Genomic DNA, 18,504 nt, shown 5'->3' with positions numbered 1-18,504 from the left:
CGTGATATCATCGACTCTAAGGTCGCTATGAAGCGTTCTTGATTTCCACCATATTGACGTCGGCGACATTTAGTATTTGGCACGTGCATGTAAACAAGCCAAGAACGGTCTTTTCATTGAGCTCGCGGCTAATATTAAACTTTTTTATAATGCACACCGGCCTCGTGTAATTGCAAGTTTTCTGCAAAAGTCAGTGCAAAACATGTTAATTAGCAGCAAAAGCCTGGCAGCTGGCGAGACATCAACATATTTGGCCAACGAGCCTTTTTGCACAACCGTTGAGGTATTTATTGCTTTTCCCCCCCTCTGACGCCAGCGACCAAAATGCTTACTCGCGCGCCCTCAATATTGCAACATTTGCTTGCTTGTAATTGCTGTGGCTAATTTGTGGAGACTTTTTTTTTTTTTCTGCAGGGGAAAGTGCGGGCAGGATTTATTAAAACAAAACGGCAGGGTTTTTTTCTGTTTGCAAGATCGCCATAGATTGATGCACCCGTGCGATATTCTGCCCCTCACCTTCGCGTCGAGCTTGTCTTCCGTATCTGTGTTTTCCATTAATTGTCTAGTTTTATGGACGCATTCAAGCGTATGACACAAGCAGCGCGCAGATGTATTTTTGTCATAAATCCTGGTTTGGTGTCATCATACTCAGCCGCTCCCTTTTCCTGGAACCAATCGATTTCTGGTTGCCTGCGCCTCGCTGGTCGGACTCTCCAAATGGATGACTGCTGCTTCTTTTGCTGGCCCTGTAGAGTCGAGGTAGGGTCACCGAGGGTACAATTATTTCCTCTTAGAGAGTGAAAAGGATAGGGATGTTTTTTTTTTTTTGTTTGCATGGTAACATCCCATGCCAGATTGTTTGTTGCAGTGCCACGGTGTGTTTTGCTCGTGGACCCTTAGTGAACCCCGCATGCCCGAGCTATCTGGATGACGCAAGAGAATCAGGGCAGATCCAGCACTTGTGTCTCATCACTTTCAGGCACACCCAGCTGTTGTCATAATTCTTCCCATTTGAAAGGCCTTCTGTGCTTCTGTCTTTTTGGATTGTCCATGTCACTGGACAGAAACAGGGGTTTTTTTTTCGGTGGGATGGGTTCTCCACCCCTTCGACTAAAAGCGCTCTCGTAAACCATGAGCGTGATGAAATGAAAAGCAGGGAAGAATTACACTCTCCAAAACATACTCTTCAATCACACCTCATAAAAATAAATCCAGACCGTGGTAGGGTGTAGGATCAGTGGGACCTCATCGGGTTACTTTGTCAGAACTTTTTGTGTCCTTCCTTGGGACTTGTGCCTGTTTTTGGCCTCGATCCTTTTCTGTCCGATTTCTCAACAAAGATATTTATGCTCATATCAGGTGGCAGCTGGGAGCATAACGTGAAGAACTAAGTGTGAACGGGACTTTTATTTTTATTTTTACATTTTTTTCTTTTATTTGATGTTTTGTATCAGCCTGCAGCACGTTGTTTCACTGATGAGCGGTGATGGATGTTTGACCTGTCCAACATCCAAACAAAACAAATAAATAGAAAACGCAGCAACTGGCAACTGTTGTTCAAAGGCCTTGACTCGCTTGACAGCCTTTTTCTGTGCATGGCGGTAAATTTGAAGTGCCACTGTGGAATTTCGTCCCGGCATACCTTCGCCTGATGATTTCGCCCAAAAGCTCGCGCTCGTTGTGAACTCAGTGGGGGACAGAACAAAACACGTAGGCCTGACTTGTTGGAATCTGTCGTCTGCCTCCGTCTATTCAGCAGCCTCCTGCTCTGCAAGAGAAAGACGAAAAGTACATCTGATTTGTGCATTTGAGTGATACGCCCCCACCCCCCCAAAAAAATAAATAAATAAAAGCTCTTTTTGTTGATCAATTCATGTCAAAACTCTTCAAATTTTCTTCGCATTTTAACTAAATGTGGCGTCAGTGTGTCATAACACAGCGCGAGAAACGTGCCAGGCAAACAATTGTTGAGCAATTGTTTTGCCAATGCAGAGAGGAAAGGAATGTGTGATTTAATTCTGACTGACAAAGCAGGAATGTTCCCACTCACAAAAAATGTTTGCGGGGAGAGAGCTGCCATCTGCGTGTCATCTTGAGTGTGTTTTTTTTTTGTTTGTTTGTTTTTTGTTTTTGGTTTTTTTGAAGAGAAGTCAAATGACTGCAAGCGGTTGATTGGCAGGAGGGCAAAGCTGGAATGTGCTTTCTGAAAGCGGACGCAAATGGCTTTCTCACCATAACTGTCCCGGTTAAATCGTTACATGATGGGCAGGTGGCCAGCAAGCGAGAAAGCGACCGAGCGAAGCCTCGTCACTTTGGAAAAGTCGAGAGGCTTGTCCGTCAAGGTCCCTTTGTCCAAAGGAATAGTGGAGATGACATTAAGATCTGTCAAAGTACACTGGCCTGTTGACATCAGCTACAATACAGGGGAGATAAGCTACAGTCAGATGTCAATATTTGGACACGACCAAAAGTAATGGGCCAAATGAACAATCATAAATCAAATTTCATTGTCCAGCTGCATTTTAAAGCGCTGTTTGTCCTGTGAGTTCCGAAGCAAGTCACTGAAGATGAGACGATATTGTTCCAAAACCGTGAATTCATCCTGTTGCTACTTTTGCCAGCAGTCACATAATCAATAAATCCAAATTGGCAGCCAACATTCGCACGGAACAGCCAAGCAGCCCATTCGTCCATTACTTTTGCCCTCGCATTAAAGCTGCAAGTCTGCACTGAAAGCACATCTTTCATTTCATTTCCGACCCATTGTGGCGGTGTTTAGAGGCAAAACAATCACAATTGTGTCCAAGTCCCAATATTTACACACCTGACTGTACCGGCGAACATTATCATGAGTTTTTAAGCTCCTACGGTCAAAAAAAAAAAAAAAAATCCACTGCTGTGGTATCACTTGTATCGTGATATGATATCTGCTGTATCGTGATACTATCAACTAGACTCGTATCGTGATATGATATCTGCTGTATCGTGATACTATCAACTAGACTCGTATCGTGATATATCTGCTGTATCGTGATACTATCAACTAGACTCGTATCGTGATATATCTGCTGTATCGTGATACTATCAACTAGACTCGTATCGTGATATGATATCTGCTGTATCGTGACACTATCGACTACACTTGTATTGTGATATGATATCTGCCGTATCGTGATACCATCGACTCTAAGGTCACTCTGAAGTGTTCTCGATTTCCACCATATTAACGTCGGCGACATTTAGCATTTGGCACGTGCATGTAAACAAGCCAAGAACGGTCTTTTCATTGAGCTCGCGGCTAATATTAAACTTTTTTATAATGCACACCGGCCTCGTGTAATTGCAAGTTTTCTGCAAAAGTCAGTGCAAAACATGTTAATTAGCAGCAAAAGCCTGGCAGCTGGCGAGACATCAACATATTTGGCCAACGAGCCTTTTTGCACAACCGTTGAGGTATTTATTGCTTTTCCCCCCCTCTGACGCCAGCGACCAAAATGCTTACTCGCGCGCCCTCAATATTGCAACATTTGCTTGCTTGTAATTGCTGTGGCTAATTTGTGGAGACTTTTTTTTTTTCTGCAGGGGAAAGTGCGGGCAGGATTTATTAAAACAAAACGGCAGGGTTTTTTTCTGTTTGCAAGATCGCCATAGATTGATGCACCCGTGCGATATTCTGCCCTTCACCTTCGCGTCGAGCTTGTCTTCCGTATCTGTGTTTTCCATTAATTGTCTAGTTTTATGGACGCATTCAAGCGTATGACACAAGCAGCGCGCAGATGTATTTTTGTCATAAATCCTGGTTTGGTGTCATCATACTCAGCCGCTCCCTTTTCCTGGAACCAATCGATTTCTGGTTGCCTGCGCCTCGCTGGTCGGACTCTCCAAATGGATGACTGCTGCTTCTTTTGCTGGCCCTGTAGAGTCGAGGTAGGGTCACCGAGGGTACAATTATTTCCTCTTAGAGAGTGAAAAGGATAGGGATGTTTTTTTTTTTTGTTTGCATGGTAACATCCCATGCCAGATTGTTTGTTGCAGTGCCACGGTGTGTTTTGCTCGTGGACCCTTAGTGAACCCCGCATGCCCGAGCTATCTGGATGACGCAAGAGAATCAGGGCAGATCCAGCACTTGTGTCTCATCACTTTCAGGCACACCCAGCTGTTGTCATAATTCTTCCCATTTGAAAGGCCTTCTGTGCTTCTGTCTTTTTGGATTGTCCATGTCACTGGACAGAAACAGGGGTTTTTTTTTCGGTGGGATGGGTTCTCCACCCCTTCGACTAAAAGCGCTCTCGTAAACCATGAGCGTGATGAAATGAAAAGCAGGGAAGAATTACACTCTCCAAAACATACTCTTCAATCACACCTCATAAAAATAAATCCAGACCGTGGTAGGGTGTAGGATCAGTGGGACCTCATCGGGTTACTTTGTCAGAACTTTTTGTGTCCTTCCTTGGGACTTGTGCCTGTTTTTGGCCTCGATCCTTTTCTGTCCGATTTCTCAACAAAGTCCTCGAAGAATTCCCAAGAAGCCGGTGTGTATAAAGTGTCGTCATATCTTTCACAAATGTCCCTCAAGCGCCTGTCTTTTTTTTTTTTTTTTTTTTGATTTGCTTCTTCCTTGGCCACCTCACCCATCAGTAGTGTGCTTGGCACATGTCCACCTGCTGAAGGCATCACATTCACGGGACAGGGGCGGTCCAGGGGGTCCTTCTCATTCTTTTTGAGAACTTGAGAGACAGGTCTGTGAAATCTCCCTTTCCAATGGGATCTGTTGTCCAATGAACCTTTTGTGCCACTTTTACTTTCAGACTTTCTGGATCTGTGAGGGAGAACAGTATTGGTGGCACCATGCTGCGCACCATCTCTCCATCTCTTGACTTGACGTATACCCTTGGGGTCTTTGCATCTTTTCTGGGTAGCGGCGTATTTGGGGCGTATCTTACTTTGAAGGCACGTTTAAACGTTACCATAGCGACCGGAGTGTTGCGGCCAGATCGGACGTTCCTCGTGTCATGATTCGTGTTTATTATTATGTTTTGAATATACCACAGTTTTCATGCAGGTCATATCATATATATATATTTTTTTTTTTGGTATTTATCCGTCACACCTTAAAGGCTGGTCCCTGAAAATATTGTCTGACATTAAGTTGGGGACCGCTGCTCTAAGTTGCCGAGCGTGCCATCGTCTCGTTGCACCTTGGTTTCAAAATTCAGCTCTGTTTTTCTGTATAGCCGAAGTGCTCAAGACTCACCATTGGTGCCCCATTTACGGAGTTTAACCTGCAGGTTTTTCTCACTTTTTTTGAAATGGGAAGGACTGGGTTAGGACAGAAGCCAGGGATTCTTCAGCACGCTTGTTCTGTAGCTATGCCCAACGTTGCCAAACCCTGCTCCCCGCTGAGATGACCCTGGGCATGCGCTCCAGCTGTACAAACACAGCCTTATTGCTGAACACACTCTCATGTTTAAGCTGAGCCAAATCCAATTATTTAGCTAGCCTTGAGACTCCCCTGCCCCTTCTTTCATATATACCGTTTACACATATACATTTTATAATATTTCAGTAGCACCTATTCAGCTGCCATGTTCAGATCATGAGCGGCTCTGCCAGGCTAAACAAGCCTGACAAATACGCTCCACTGTTCTCTTCTAGCCGGCACGGTGGTTGACTGGTTAGCACGTCGGCCTCACAGTGCGGAGTGGGTTTTCTCCGGGTACCAAAGACAGCTTGGATATAGCTCCAACACGCCCGCGACCCTCGTGAGGATAAGTGGATTTGAAAATGCTTCAATGGATGGATGTTCTCTCCGCCGTCTTTCTTGTGGTTGTTCCAGCTTCCCCCAAACATGTCAGCTTTTGCTCAACTCCAGCTTTGACACTTTTTATCCACTTTGTTTGAAAAGAGAAATACCAATGTCGACAGGGAGCCCATGCAAAGACTCACATGGTCACCCGTCAACATGAACAACTGGCTACTGGGGAATCCAGCCCACGTGAACATCAGCGTCCAGGCAGCTGTGTTACCTTCAATCACCTTGCCTGTTGACTTTTTTAAATGAACTTTAAGGGGGGGGATATTTTGAAGCTGCTACATCACTCTCTGGAAGCCCTCACTTTCAAGGCTGGCTGTGCTCCAGATGTCAGTGGTATAATTCATGCAAAAGTTCCTTCTTGCCAGCCATCGCACAAGAATGACAGGGAAGTTTGAATGATTTGTCAACGTACTGTCGACGACACCGTCGTTCCAAACATACGTTTTCGGACTGAATTTTAGCCTAACCTTCTTTAACCCTTTCATGCACTCTGTAACCCAGGGGTCGGCAACCCAAAATGTTGAAAGAGCCATATACGATCAAAAAACAAATATGTCTGGAGCCGCAAAAAAATAAAAGCCTTATAATGAAAGCAACAGATGTTGTATGTAGCTATATTAGCCTTCTATCAACATGACAAAATTGGCTACAAATACACAACAAACATTCATGATTAAAAGTTTTTTTTGTTTTTTCCCCTGCAGTTCATCCTGTAGAGCAGGGGTGCCCAAACTTTTTTGACGGAACTTTTCGATCAACCAACCTCCCACGATCGACCCGTGACCGCACACGCGCGCATACGCACACACTAACACACTGACGCCGTAATGAGCAACAGCCATAACGGCCGCCAAGATGAACGAGGCACGGGACGCACTTTCGCAGCGTGCTAACTATCGTAGCTCATGTGTACCGTTATAAATTCTTCTCTCGGCCGCCCAGATTCCCATTCCTTGCTAGTACCCTCAGTGAATTGGGCATGACAGGCTGTTTTTTTTTTTTTTTTTTGTTTTTAACAACAGCCCCCTGACTGACATCCCGCCCTGCTAATAGAAACGTGTGTCACAGGCAATGACGCAAATCCTCGTTGACAAAATGTTGAAATTTACTTTTATTGTACACATTTTTACAGCATTGGAAAATGTTAATAATGTTTGTGTCATGTTCAAATATATTTCCCTCCCCCATCTTTTTTCATTTTCAAACATTTTTGAAAAAGCTCCAGGGAGCCACTAGGGGGCACTAAAGAGCCACATGCGGCTCTTGAGCCGAGGGTTGCCGACCCCCGTTCTAACCCAAAAATATGATAAGCTGTCCACTGTAGTAACCGCTGTCCCTGAAAGGGTTAATGTCTTCTTGAAAGACGGTCAGTTCTCCCATGTTTGTCGGTTACCTTTCAATGAAGGTGTCTAAGCTAATTGTATGCTGTGGGAGCCACACTGACGAGACAACGGTCGGACCAATTGACGCCGTGGCACCATTAGACCGGTGAGAAAAAAAAACCCAACGGTCTGTGATCTCCGTTTTGAGACCCTGTTATAATGTGTTTGACCGTTGCCTTTTATCATGAGAAGAACAGCAGCTGGATACAGGTGTTAAGGTTTAGTTAAAGGCTGAGGCCTAGCTGACCGCTAAAAGCTTTTGAGCACGTTATGAAAGCTGGGTTATTGGCTTTTAACAAAGAAGCGCACAAATGCCTTCCCGCTACAGCAACAAGGTTATGGATGACGAATTCCACCAATTAAGAAATGTCGTACACTGGGTTGGCAAGTTTGCGCCACAATTATGGTTAGCCAGTGACCGCAGACAGCGCTCTGGAGTTGAGCGTGGCGACTGTTGCTGCTGGCCAATAAAAAAAAAAAAAAACAGTTCAGCACAACTCAACAGAACAAACTTCTTGGCTCCAACGCACTTGCGTGGGAATCTTCAGCGATCGCATTTTATACTTAATGGTTCTTGCTTTACAGCACCCAGGTTTCATTTCCTTCATTGAATGTGGTCGCGATTTGGGCTAAAGGGCTTGCCAGTTTTGTTCTTTGTGTATTTCAAAGAAAACAGCTACTCCAGCATCGGTCTTCTGGGAGGTCTGGCGTGGGCAGCTTGCTTTTTAAAAGTAAAAGGGCTCCTTGTTTGGAGGGGGGGGACTGCTGCAGTTGATTCGACAGAGGTCTGCATTGTGATGGCGCATTGTTGCGACCAAAATAAATAGAATGAAATACATTGACCAGAATTGAGTGTGTTCTCTCGTCGGGGGGAAAAGTACTGAATTGTGTGTGTGTGGTTTTTTTTTTTCTCACATGCTGTTACTGTTACAGCGATAAGATAATTGAAAAATGACCGGCTTCCTGGAGAAAGCCTCATTCAAGGCAACATTTTTTTTTTTTCAAGGGGAATTTTATTCGTGTTATCTCTCAGGTCAGTCTGAACTTACGGAACGACTCCTACTTCTTTCTTGATGTTCCCCGAAGTGTTGATCGCGACTCAATTGAAACGTCATCTTTGCACTTTGTATTCAAAGTGTAACACCTTCAAGGGGTGGACCTCACATGTTGTCATCCACGATCCTGTGCCGGTCACTTTTAGAGCCAGCAGCCCAACAGGGAACCCGTTGTCCTTGGACGCGCGGAACATTGTGCCACCCGGCTGTCCGTCTGAATCCCTCGACGAGGCGATGTGATGAGGAGCGGCAGATGTTTCTGGGGTTTGCGTCTGCGCAGTGTGTGGTGATAAATAAAACTCTGAACTCAAAAGCCGCTGCTGTTTTTTTGTGGCTTTCTTGCGCCGCGAGCCCATCCATCCATCTTTGTCGCTGCTGTGTGGTCTTGCGCGAAATGGCTTCAAACCACACCTTGCTTCATGACTGCTTCGAGCCAGCGATTATGGTGATTCAGTGCAGCCGCAACCAGACGAAAGAAATCAATTGCACCTTTTCAAGGGAGAACTGCAACGCAAGTGAGTCTTGCTCGCTTGCCAGCCTTTGATCGTGTGAATGCATCGAACGATAATGAGATGGACTGGTCTGAAAGGCATACAAACACTTTCTTTCAGACTCGATTTTATCAACAGCTCGTAGTCTACGACACGAAATCACTTATCCGGGATTTTTAAAATGACATTAAAGATGAGAAGATATGTTTTCTAGAGGGCCAGCCCGGTTGTCGACTGGTTCACAAGTCACAGTGCAGAGGTTGTGGGTTCGATTCCGGCTCTGGCTTTCCTGTGTGGAGTTTTCATGTTCTCCTCAGGTCTGCGTGGGTTTTCTCCGGGTATTCCTCCCACATTCCTAAAACATGCATGACAGGCTGATTGAACACTCGAAATTGTCTCAAGGTGTGAGTGCGAGCGCGGATGGTTGTTCGTCTCTTGTGTGCCCTGCGATTGATTGGCAACTGGTTCAGGGTGTCCCCCGCCTACCGCCCGAAGACGGCTGGGATCGTCTCCAGCACCCCCCGCGACCCTTGTGAGGATGAGCGGATCAGAAAATGGATTCGGTATGACTAAATCTTAGTACCAACAGCAAAAAAGCCATATCCACGTGATTCGTCCCGCTGACCATTACGGAATAGCGCCTGAGGTTCAGAGGTAACCACCGTCACATTCGAGTACCAATGCAAAGTTGAACAAAAGTCGAGCGTCGCAGCCGAAGTCACCAATCCTGAAAATGATCCTTGCCAGCCTATGAAACGTCGCTCCAATCTTGACTCGTTCAAAACATCGAGTTACCCATTTATAAATACACCAAGCGCAACTCAATCTTTTATTCGAATCGAAACGATTTGCAGCATTGATTGCTCAATACGCCATAACAAAGGAATTGCAAGTTGTTGCATCATCGGAGCGAACTGGCTCAATCTGATTTTGATTTAGCGGTAATTGGATCTTCGTGGCTCGAATCTCCACAGGCTGCTTTATCTCTGCCCTCCTCTATTCAAATGAATAACATTTTGAAGCGCCGCTTGGCCCGAAGCTAAATGATGGATTAGTCAATCTTGCTTTTTGGACGCAAGGACAGAGGAGATCCCGGCAGAGGAGCGAAAAGATGGATGATTTCGGAGGGGGGGGAAACAAACTCAGGATTGTCCACCCGCTCTTGCTTGAGTTTCACATCCTTACATAATCTCCCGCCTGTGTTACATGCGGGGCCAAGGCCATCAATCATGGGGAGAGTCAGTAGTCAGGAAAACAAGTGGCTTTTTTTTTCATATTTAAGTGGGTGTGATGGAAGATGCGTTTTTGCACGGATGTCATCGCAAAAGTCCGACTGAAGCTTTCCAGCTGCTTCTTTTTGAAGCTCTCAACCAAAGCCAAGCCAATGCGCATGACCGTAAAGAAATGCAATCGGCGATCTGTGAATTTACCTCTTTGAGAACCCCCGCGAAAAGAAAAGAAGCCCCAAGTGTTGCTCCGGGCCTTTTGTGTCGACGTTCTTTCAGGAAATGACAAGCGACGATGCCGTCGCCGACATCACCGTGGGAACCAATGTGGGCCTGTCATGACTTCCTGCCGCTGATATGCACTTGAAGCACCAAAGGGCCAAAGGTGTCAATTTCCTCTTTGACACATGAAAGCTCACTGATCCAACTGAACTCTTCCAAGGGTCCGCTGTCGCTGCGCATGGTTTTGCTTTCCGGTTGGGCGGTTACAAACTTTGTTGCTGTTTTTGTGAGCTGTCAAAAGAGCTCTTCTGAGGGCCTCATTAAAAATAAAGAAAACTCCACATTAAATGTCAAACCAGCTATTACCTAACGCGACAACCGCACAGCGTCTGGTAGGGAGATTAATGTACGTGGTAAATCTCTTTTGGTCGCGTGACATTTTTCCTCGCTCCGTAATGGCTTCGAAAAGACTCCCGACGGTGGATTTCAAAGCTCTTTGTGTTTGTTTTGTCGCACCGCATCATCACCTCGTAGACGTTCGGCCACTGTGGCCACACACGTGGCCGGCAGGTGGGTTCAATCTCAAAGGAATGATGCCATTTTTGTTACACTCTGATCAAATGTTCGCGTCGCAGTCACTTTTTGTCCGGTCCGACGCGATGAGCCATGATTTAGAGCAAGGCGAGGAGGACGCAGCCGTTATAAACATTATCGTATTCGCTCCCTGTTTGTTTTACGGGCCGATAGTTTATGGTCCCAAACGCTAGCAGAGAGTTGGAGAAAAATGGCCGCCGACCACCATCATAAAAAAATGATGGATGCTGTAACCTTCGTAGGATCCAGTTCCCGTTTACCCCCCTGCAAATAAACGTTTGCGCTATTATGCCTTTTCAGGACCTGTTTGAAGGATACAGCCGCTGCAGCAATTAGTTTCATTCGAGTTCCTCTCAAAGGTGTTTGATCAGGTTGAAGAATGGATCGACGCAGTCGAGCTCAAGCCGTTCCCGCAAAGTTGGACGCGTCGACCGGTTTTCGTAAAGAACCCGTGTTCGGCAGACGGACGGCACTCAAGAGACGGAGAAGTTGAAAGGAATCTGGCAGAAGACATTCGGTGAAGGGTTTTGAAGGTTTTGGAAGATAATGAAACAATCCATCAGGAAGCGGAAAACGCGATGCAAGTGCTACTCTGGTTTCTTCGCTATCCTGTGTGAAAAGGGAAAATTGTTTTTTTGGGGGTTTTTTTTTTGCAAGACAAGCCAAAATTATGTCATGGCCTTTATTCCTCTTATCTGTCGCAAAATTACAGAGTAGCCCACAAACAAGTCAAATCGCTCCTTCATCACGATGAGCAGAAAAATCTCACATTTGGACAAGGTCCGGATATGGCCAAACTCCTCAGATACGACAGAAAAAAAAAGGCTCCTTTCATTTGCTCTGACTAGATGAGCGCCGAGGGAGAAGAAAAGAAGGCCACGATGTTTCCTCTTCCAAGATGTGTTCAGTGAATGCTTGCATAAATCCCTCGAAACGTGGATTAGCAAAAATATCTTTTCCTCTTCGCTTCCATTCAGACAGAAGCGGGTCTTCAAAAAGGTCTGCCCTTATTTAAACGTTGGACGTGGATTTAATCAAAGGCAGGCCTGCCCGGAACACGAGTCCAAGTTTTTGCGCTTTGCTAGCTAGCATGATCGGAGTTTCTCGCTTTTGTTTTTGTTCTTTCCCTCCTTGGAAGCTGGCACGATGTCAATGACATAACATAAGGCTGCCGTTGATTCATGCATGACGCGGCGTTAACCCCCGAAACTCACTTCCTCTCCGCTTCCCCGCACGAGACTTTGGAATAATCGAACTGGCCTCGGAGGCTAATGAGTCGTCGTCCCCGTTGTTGTCTTCTTGACTTTCGTCACTTGCCCTTCGTCACACCCGCGCGTATTTTGAGCTCGTGCGGATACCTGCCGGAGGGATGGCCGTTGGTTTAACCTCTGTCAAGTTTGCGCACGGCTTCAATGTGATGTTTTGCGGGAGCTATGATGTCATACGGCGGCCCTTCCAAACACAACCGCAGTCCCTTTCTCGGGCTTGAGGCGTTCCAGCGGTTAGTAAGTTTGAATCGTCAGCGCCGGTGGGCAGGGACGACGCGCTTCGGTGCAAATGCTGGACAATTGTGTCTTAAATCTCGTGTTTTGTTGGATTTTGATGAAGTGTCCTCGTGTCGGCCATTTGCGTCGCCATATTCAATCTATTAAATGTGCATTGATAGGTTTTGCGGGGGTCTTGAGACCGCTTGGGAAACGTGGAGTTGAGCCATGCGATTAGCTTTTCTCACATGTATAAAGTGAATTTTAGTGGTTTTCATATCTGACTGGCATGCTTCCAACGTCGAGTTATTTTGCTGGTGGCTAGGGGGGGAAAAAAAAATCTGCTTTCAGAGATTAATACATCGACCCCAACCCTTTAAATCAAATTTGATCCAACTGACTTAAGAGAAGAAGTTTTTCTCACAGAGGGCCTCACGGACGCAATTTTTGTACCGCTTTGGAACCACTAAGGTCAAAAAAAATGTGTTCTCGGACGAATAGTTTGGGGTTTTTCCATTGTAGTCGATAAGTATATTTTCATTTCGACTTTATTTTTAAATGTTTTATTTTATTTTTTTGTAATTCAGTTCGTACTAAATAGTTTTTTTAGTGCAGCTTTGTTAGTTTTTATTTGTTTTTATTTTGGGGGCAAAATGCTTCATTCTAGTTGAGTTTAGTCCTGTGTCATCAAGTAATCTTACTTTATGACAAATTCTCAAAACGAACTGATCTTCCTTCCTCTGTACGGACGTACGGCAACGCAACCCTTTAAATCAAATTTGATCCAACTGACTTAAGAGAAGAAGTTTTTCTCACAGAGGGCCTCACGGACGCAATTTTTGTACCGCTTTGGAACCACTAAGGTCAAACAAAATGTGTTCTCGGACGAATAGTTTGGGGTTTTTCCATTGTAGTCGATAAGTATATTTTCATTTCGACTTTATTTTTAAATGTTTTATTTATTTTATTTTTTTGTAATTCAGTTAGTACTAAATCGTTTTTTAGCGCAGGTTTGTTAGTTTTTGTTTTTATTTTGGGAGCAAAATGCTTCATTCTAGTTGAGTTTAGTCCTGTGTCATCAAGTAATCTTACTTTATGACAAATTCTCCAAACAAACTGATCTTCCTTCCTCTGTCCGGACGTACGGCAACACCAAAATAAATTCACTTAAAATCAACCCTGAAAGCTCCTGTACGGCATGCCTTGACGAAGACGAGCACGTGCCGTACCTGCCCTGGCATTTTTTCAGTCGACGCGAGAATCCCCTCCCGCGTCGTCCGCTCGACTCTCTCTTAACTTGGCAAAGGTAGTCGCCCCGTGTCATTGCTGGGTGTTTACGAGCCTCGGAGAGCAGCTGCGGGCCCCCCTGATCTGTGAATCCTCGAGAATGCGGGTCCTGCTGTGTTGCTAATGGGCCCTGTCCAACATTCCTCCCGCCTGTCCACCGCCACACGAGACGGGAGACTCGCTGATGTCCGATGACATCACATCCTTCCCACATGTCGCCTGTCAAGAAGCACTTAAATGATTGCACGCAAAAACAAATGTTTTCCTACGTTGTTCACCTGCCTAGCGAAATGAATCATTCCAGTGTTTTTGCAGCGCTTGGATTTACATTTACTCGTTACGTTCTAGTTAGCCCGAGGACACCGCTGATGGAATCTCTTGTTTCCAGGTTTTCGTGTGGGCCGACAATGGAGATGCAGTGTTCATTCGAGAGTTCACCCTAATTCGACCAGACCACTTCTCCGAGGAGCCTCCCCACGACACCAGCCAAAAACCTGAGGATCCGGTAAATGATTTTTAATTCCATGTCAGGACGATTTGTATACATTCCTTAATAATTCCAACGGAACGGAATGGCCGTGTCCCATGGAAGCCAGCACCTGCCGATAAATCAAATGTGTTTACGCACGGGGGAGGATTCCGCTTGCTAATGATGTGACTGTCGGTTTGAACGTGAAGCATTGCAGCGGATGCAAATTCACACTCGCAAAAAACCCGATACGGCGAAACCCCGCTCTTGGCGAGGGATGGCGACCTGATCTGAGCTGTCCATTAAGCCGCGACATCCCTTCTACAAACGCGCCACCGCCAGCTACCGGATCATTTGTTCTGTGTGGACGTTGTCATGCATATGACATTTTCTGTTTCCGAGTGAAATAAATGAGTTGATATTCCTTGAAATGATGCCTGCCCCAGAAAAAAAAAACTTTGCGGGCTTGGAAGGCCGACTACATGAAAAGCGAATGAGTGATGTCAGCAGAGACTCGTTAGCCCTTGTGTATCATGCTAACACGTCTTAAGACCGGGAGGCCGCAGACTCCCTGGAGCCGTATTTGTGATTCCTTTCAGCACTCACTTGGTCTCGGACTCCATGTTCCTTGTTGGATCTTGGTTCAATATTGAGCTTGATTCGCGGCCAAGATAAACACGGCTTAATTAGCGAGCGCTCCGGGAGGCGGATCGCGGCCTCCGATGAGTATTCGCTTTGACTTCTGTGAGTACGCCAGGGTCACTTGGCACGCATTAAAGGCTGACCTAGCCTGCACCCTTTACCGCGTCCCTCGGGAAGGGGGGCCGACAGGTTTGCTCTCTCCTGGTTTTCCTCGCCGACGCTTTCCGATATACTTCAGCGGACGTGAATGAGCTTCGAGCGAATCGGCATCCACAGACAAAGAGTCGTAGTCCATCGTTGCTCTGATGACTGAAATGTTGGCCGACTCCCCGTTTTTTTTTCCACTCGGGGAAATTTTCCCAGATGATTTGCTCCTGTTCTTCAAGTTCAAAAGCAGTCAAATAAATGCCAGCGTAGGTGAACGCTTTCAAAGGCCTGGTTGTGAGATTTGAGGCGTGGGAGAGGAAAACTCTTGGTGATTGAACAAAAGAGGAGTGAGGTGGTGACAGGATAAAGCGTGTGGATTTCTGCTCAGCCGGCTACCGTCTAGACGGCAAATGCGTTCATCCTTTAGATAGACCACTTTGAAGCGAAAGGTGAGCTCTCGTTTCGCGTGAGCTTGTTTGGAAGCCTATTTGTTGGACAAATACGGCTTGGCTTCACACCAGTGCTGACCGAGCTGGACGGAGGCTGCGGCATGAATGTGCATAGGGTTTGACAAAAATAACAGCTAACGCGGAAACAACTCACAAGTTTATGGCCAAGATGCTTTGACTGCAGCTTTGGGTCAAATGTGGGGGGGATGATCCCGACCAAAACCAGTCAGGATGTGCAATAGTTTATGACGGTGAAGTGGTTATAATGACAGCCTTGAGTCAGCGGTTTTAGACACGGATACGTCCTCATACTGCAGGTTGAAAAAGTGCCAAATTGTTGTTGTTGTTGTTGTTGTTATTTTTGTATCATCCAGCGCAAGTCGGGAAAGTATGGCAAAGGGCAAGCAGGATGTGCACTCGGTGGCCCAGCCTCACATCCCGTGTTTAGCTTCTACATCAGGGATGGGCAACGAGGGTCATGGAGCCTGCAACCACAGTCTGAGTGGCCCCTTGTTTAAAAAAAATAATAATAATTAAATTGTGGTTTTTTTTAACATAAAAATGCAAATAAACATACAATATATGTTTTCTATGAAAAAAAAATGGGTGGAAATCGGGGGAGACAAACCCTGAAAAAAATGGGGGAAAAATTTATCCATCCATCCATTATTTAAACCGCTTATCCAAAATATAAAATGAGAATGCAAATTCGTAGGTGCCATAGGTATAAGTGTCCACTGTAGTTTTAAGTTGTTATATCCTGCCCTATACTACAACGTGAGTCGGCCTATTATTTTTGGGGGGGCATATTTGGAATAATATGTAGGTCAAACGGGACCTAAATCAAATTTTTAGTGAATTGGTTTTTGTGACAAAAAATGTGCTGAATGAGTTCTTGCACTAAATGTTGGTTTCTTGGTTTTGTGCCGTCGTTCAATTTTATTTCTTTTTTTTCTTTTTTTTTTATGCAAGAGAACCCTTCGCACATGAAAAGAAATGATAGCATTTGCTTATTTTGGTGTTTGGATGTCTTCTTCATGCATAGAAAAATGTATTATCAGAATTGAAATAGATCAAGTACGCGTATTATATTTTTCTATCAATTAGGATTGATGAAAAATTGTGCCCCCCACCCCTCCCGCCCCAGCATTTATATAGCCCATCCCTGCTCCACATCAAGGTGCACAATTAAGCACTGCGTTTATCTTTGTTAGGCAAGTATGCATGTTAGTTTTTGGCAAGTGCTGCTGATGTTTGGCTCAAGCTTTTTCTCTCAATGTGCACCTTGGATTTGAACCTTGCCTTGGTATACACGCAGCAGCACATCCATACAGTCATGCTTCTGTCGAGAAACAACACTTTGATTCATCCGTCCGTCCAATTTCCATACTGCGTATCCTCCGGGTGGCTCTCAGGTGATCTGAAGCCCATCCGAGCTGACATTTTGAGCAAGAATAAATCCAACTTGAATGTTGAAATGATGGCTCTCAGGTGATCTGAAGCCCATCCGAGCTGACTTTGTGAGAGAATAAATCCAACTTGAATGTTGAAATGTTGAAATGTTTGCAACAAAAGACAGCGATTCTTTGCAGAGTAAGAAACGATGCCATGAAAAGCACGGAATGGTTGTTCGGGGAAGGAGCCCATATTTGCCTCGCTGACATGTTTGCTTTGACTAACCCCGTGTAAATTTACAAAATGCTGTTTGGACAGAAGCTCCCGAGCAATGAATGTGGTGTCGAGCCACGTGGCGTTGGCTCATTGAAGCCTTCTGTCATCCCCCCCCCCGTGTGTTTGTTCCATCAACATCGGCCCTCAGTAAATCCCTGGCAAGCCACGCGACCACCCCCGGCTTCATGTGGTCTTGCACCATTTCACTGTGGGTACTGGAGTTATGCTGTTGAGGTACAAGGCCTCACCACATAACAAGTGTGGGTTTGTGTGCAGCCAGTCGTTGGCCAGCTACTGTTTTGTGCATATTTTGCTGTGTTTTTAGATCCACACACGTCACTGCCACATTGCGTCCTGTAGGTCGAGTTCGCCGATTTGGTGCACCGACGCCGTGGCGAAAAGTCGGGAACCCAATCCTGATTAAGGGTTTGAAGGGTTTGTTCAGGGGTGGCCCGGTGGTCCAGTGGTTAGCGCGTTGAACCCACAGTGCAGAGGTACCGGGTTCAATTCCAGCTCCGGCCTCCCTGTGTGGAGTTTGCATGTTCCCCCTGGGCCTGCGTGGGTTTTTTCCGGGTACTCCGGTTTTCTCCCACATTTCAAAAACATGCATGGCAGGCTCCAAATTGTCCCTCGGTGTGAGTGTGAGCGCAGATGGTTGTTCGTCTCTGTGTGCCCTGCGATAGGCTGGCAACCGGTTCAGGGTGTCCCCCGCCTACTGCCCGAAGACAACTGGGATAGGCTCCAGCAATCCCCGCGACCCTTGTGAGGGTAAGCGGATCGGAAAATGGATGGATGGATGGATGGGTTTGTCCATCTGAGCTGCTCTGTACCCCCCCCCCCACACACACACATGATATCTGCTCCTCTTCACCACCTCAAGACCCGCGCACCTTTCCCGGGGTCAAGCGATGCGTATGTAATCGTTTCCATATCAGGTCGCACCAATGTTTATACCCCGCCTGCATTTCCATAAACAGAGATGCTTGTACAACTGGGGAAAAGAAAACGTCTCATCCAAGGATTCTTGGATGTCCTTGGCTGCGCCTTGGCACCGCACACTCCAGTGGACTCCAAAAGGAGCTGATTGTTACTGTTAAGCCTCTCCTCGTTCGCTGTCTTGGGATGGCAAAACATGTTTTCTTTCAAAGGGAAGTCCCCAAACGCCTCGCTTGCTTTTGGCCGCAAGCGCTGTTTAAAAAAAATGAGTTCCAGGCCCACCTATTTTAGCATGTTTATTATCTATCACTGTGTGGCACTTTAATAAAGGTGAAGAGGCACAGAAACGGCACGGCGTGAGCTTCTGCATGAATCGCTCATTATGGGCACTTGGCTCGGACGGCCCGCTTGTAATCTCCAGTGTAAGCAACGGCGTTATCCCGACTGTAATTACCTGCCGCTGAAAGATCCCCCCGCCACCCATGCGGAGCGGCGTATAGGTTAACCACTGGGCAACATGCAAACCAAAACGTATCGCTTTCTTTTAATGTGGGCTTTAATGGCTCGAGTGGCTGGGAGAGAGTTGAGAATGAAGTGTTTTTCAAGCCCGGAAAGATGTCATGTTCCACTCGCG

At 46.0% G+C, this 18,504-nt stretch overlaps 1 protein-coding gene across 1 annotated transcript in view; it reads left to right on the top strand.

Annotated features, from left to right (window-relative positions):
• adamtsl3 (ADAMTS-like 3) overlaps positions 1-18,504 on the top strand; it is a 59,768-nt gene that overhangs the window by 8,891 nt on the left and 32,373 nt on the right. Inside the window, exon 2 of the mRNA XM_019855983.1 lies at positions 13,945-14,061. Within this exon, the coding sequence (XP_019711542.1) occupies positions 13,945-14,061 (117 nt within the window). The remainder of the gene's footprint in view (positions 1-13,944; positions 14,062-18,504) is intronic.

The sequence above is a fragment of the Hippocampus comes genome, unplaced genomic scaffold, assembly GCF_001891065.2.
Source record: "Hippocampus comes isolate QL1 unplaced genomic scaffold, H_comes_QL1_v1.1 scaffold246, whole genome shotgun sequence".
Lineage (NCBI taxonomy): Eukaryota > Metazoa > Chordata > Actinopteri > Syngnathiformes > Syngnathidae > Hippocampus > Hippocampus comes.
This window is presented reverse-complemented; position numbering and strand designations above follow the sequence as displayed.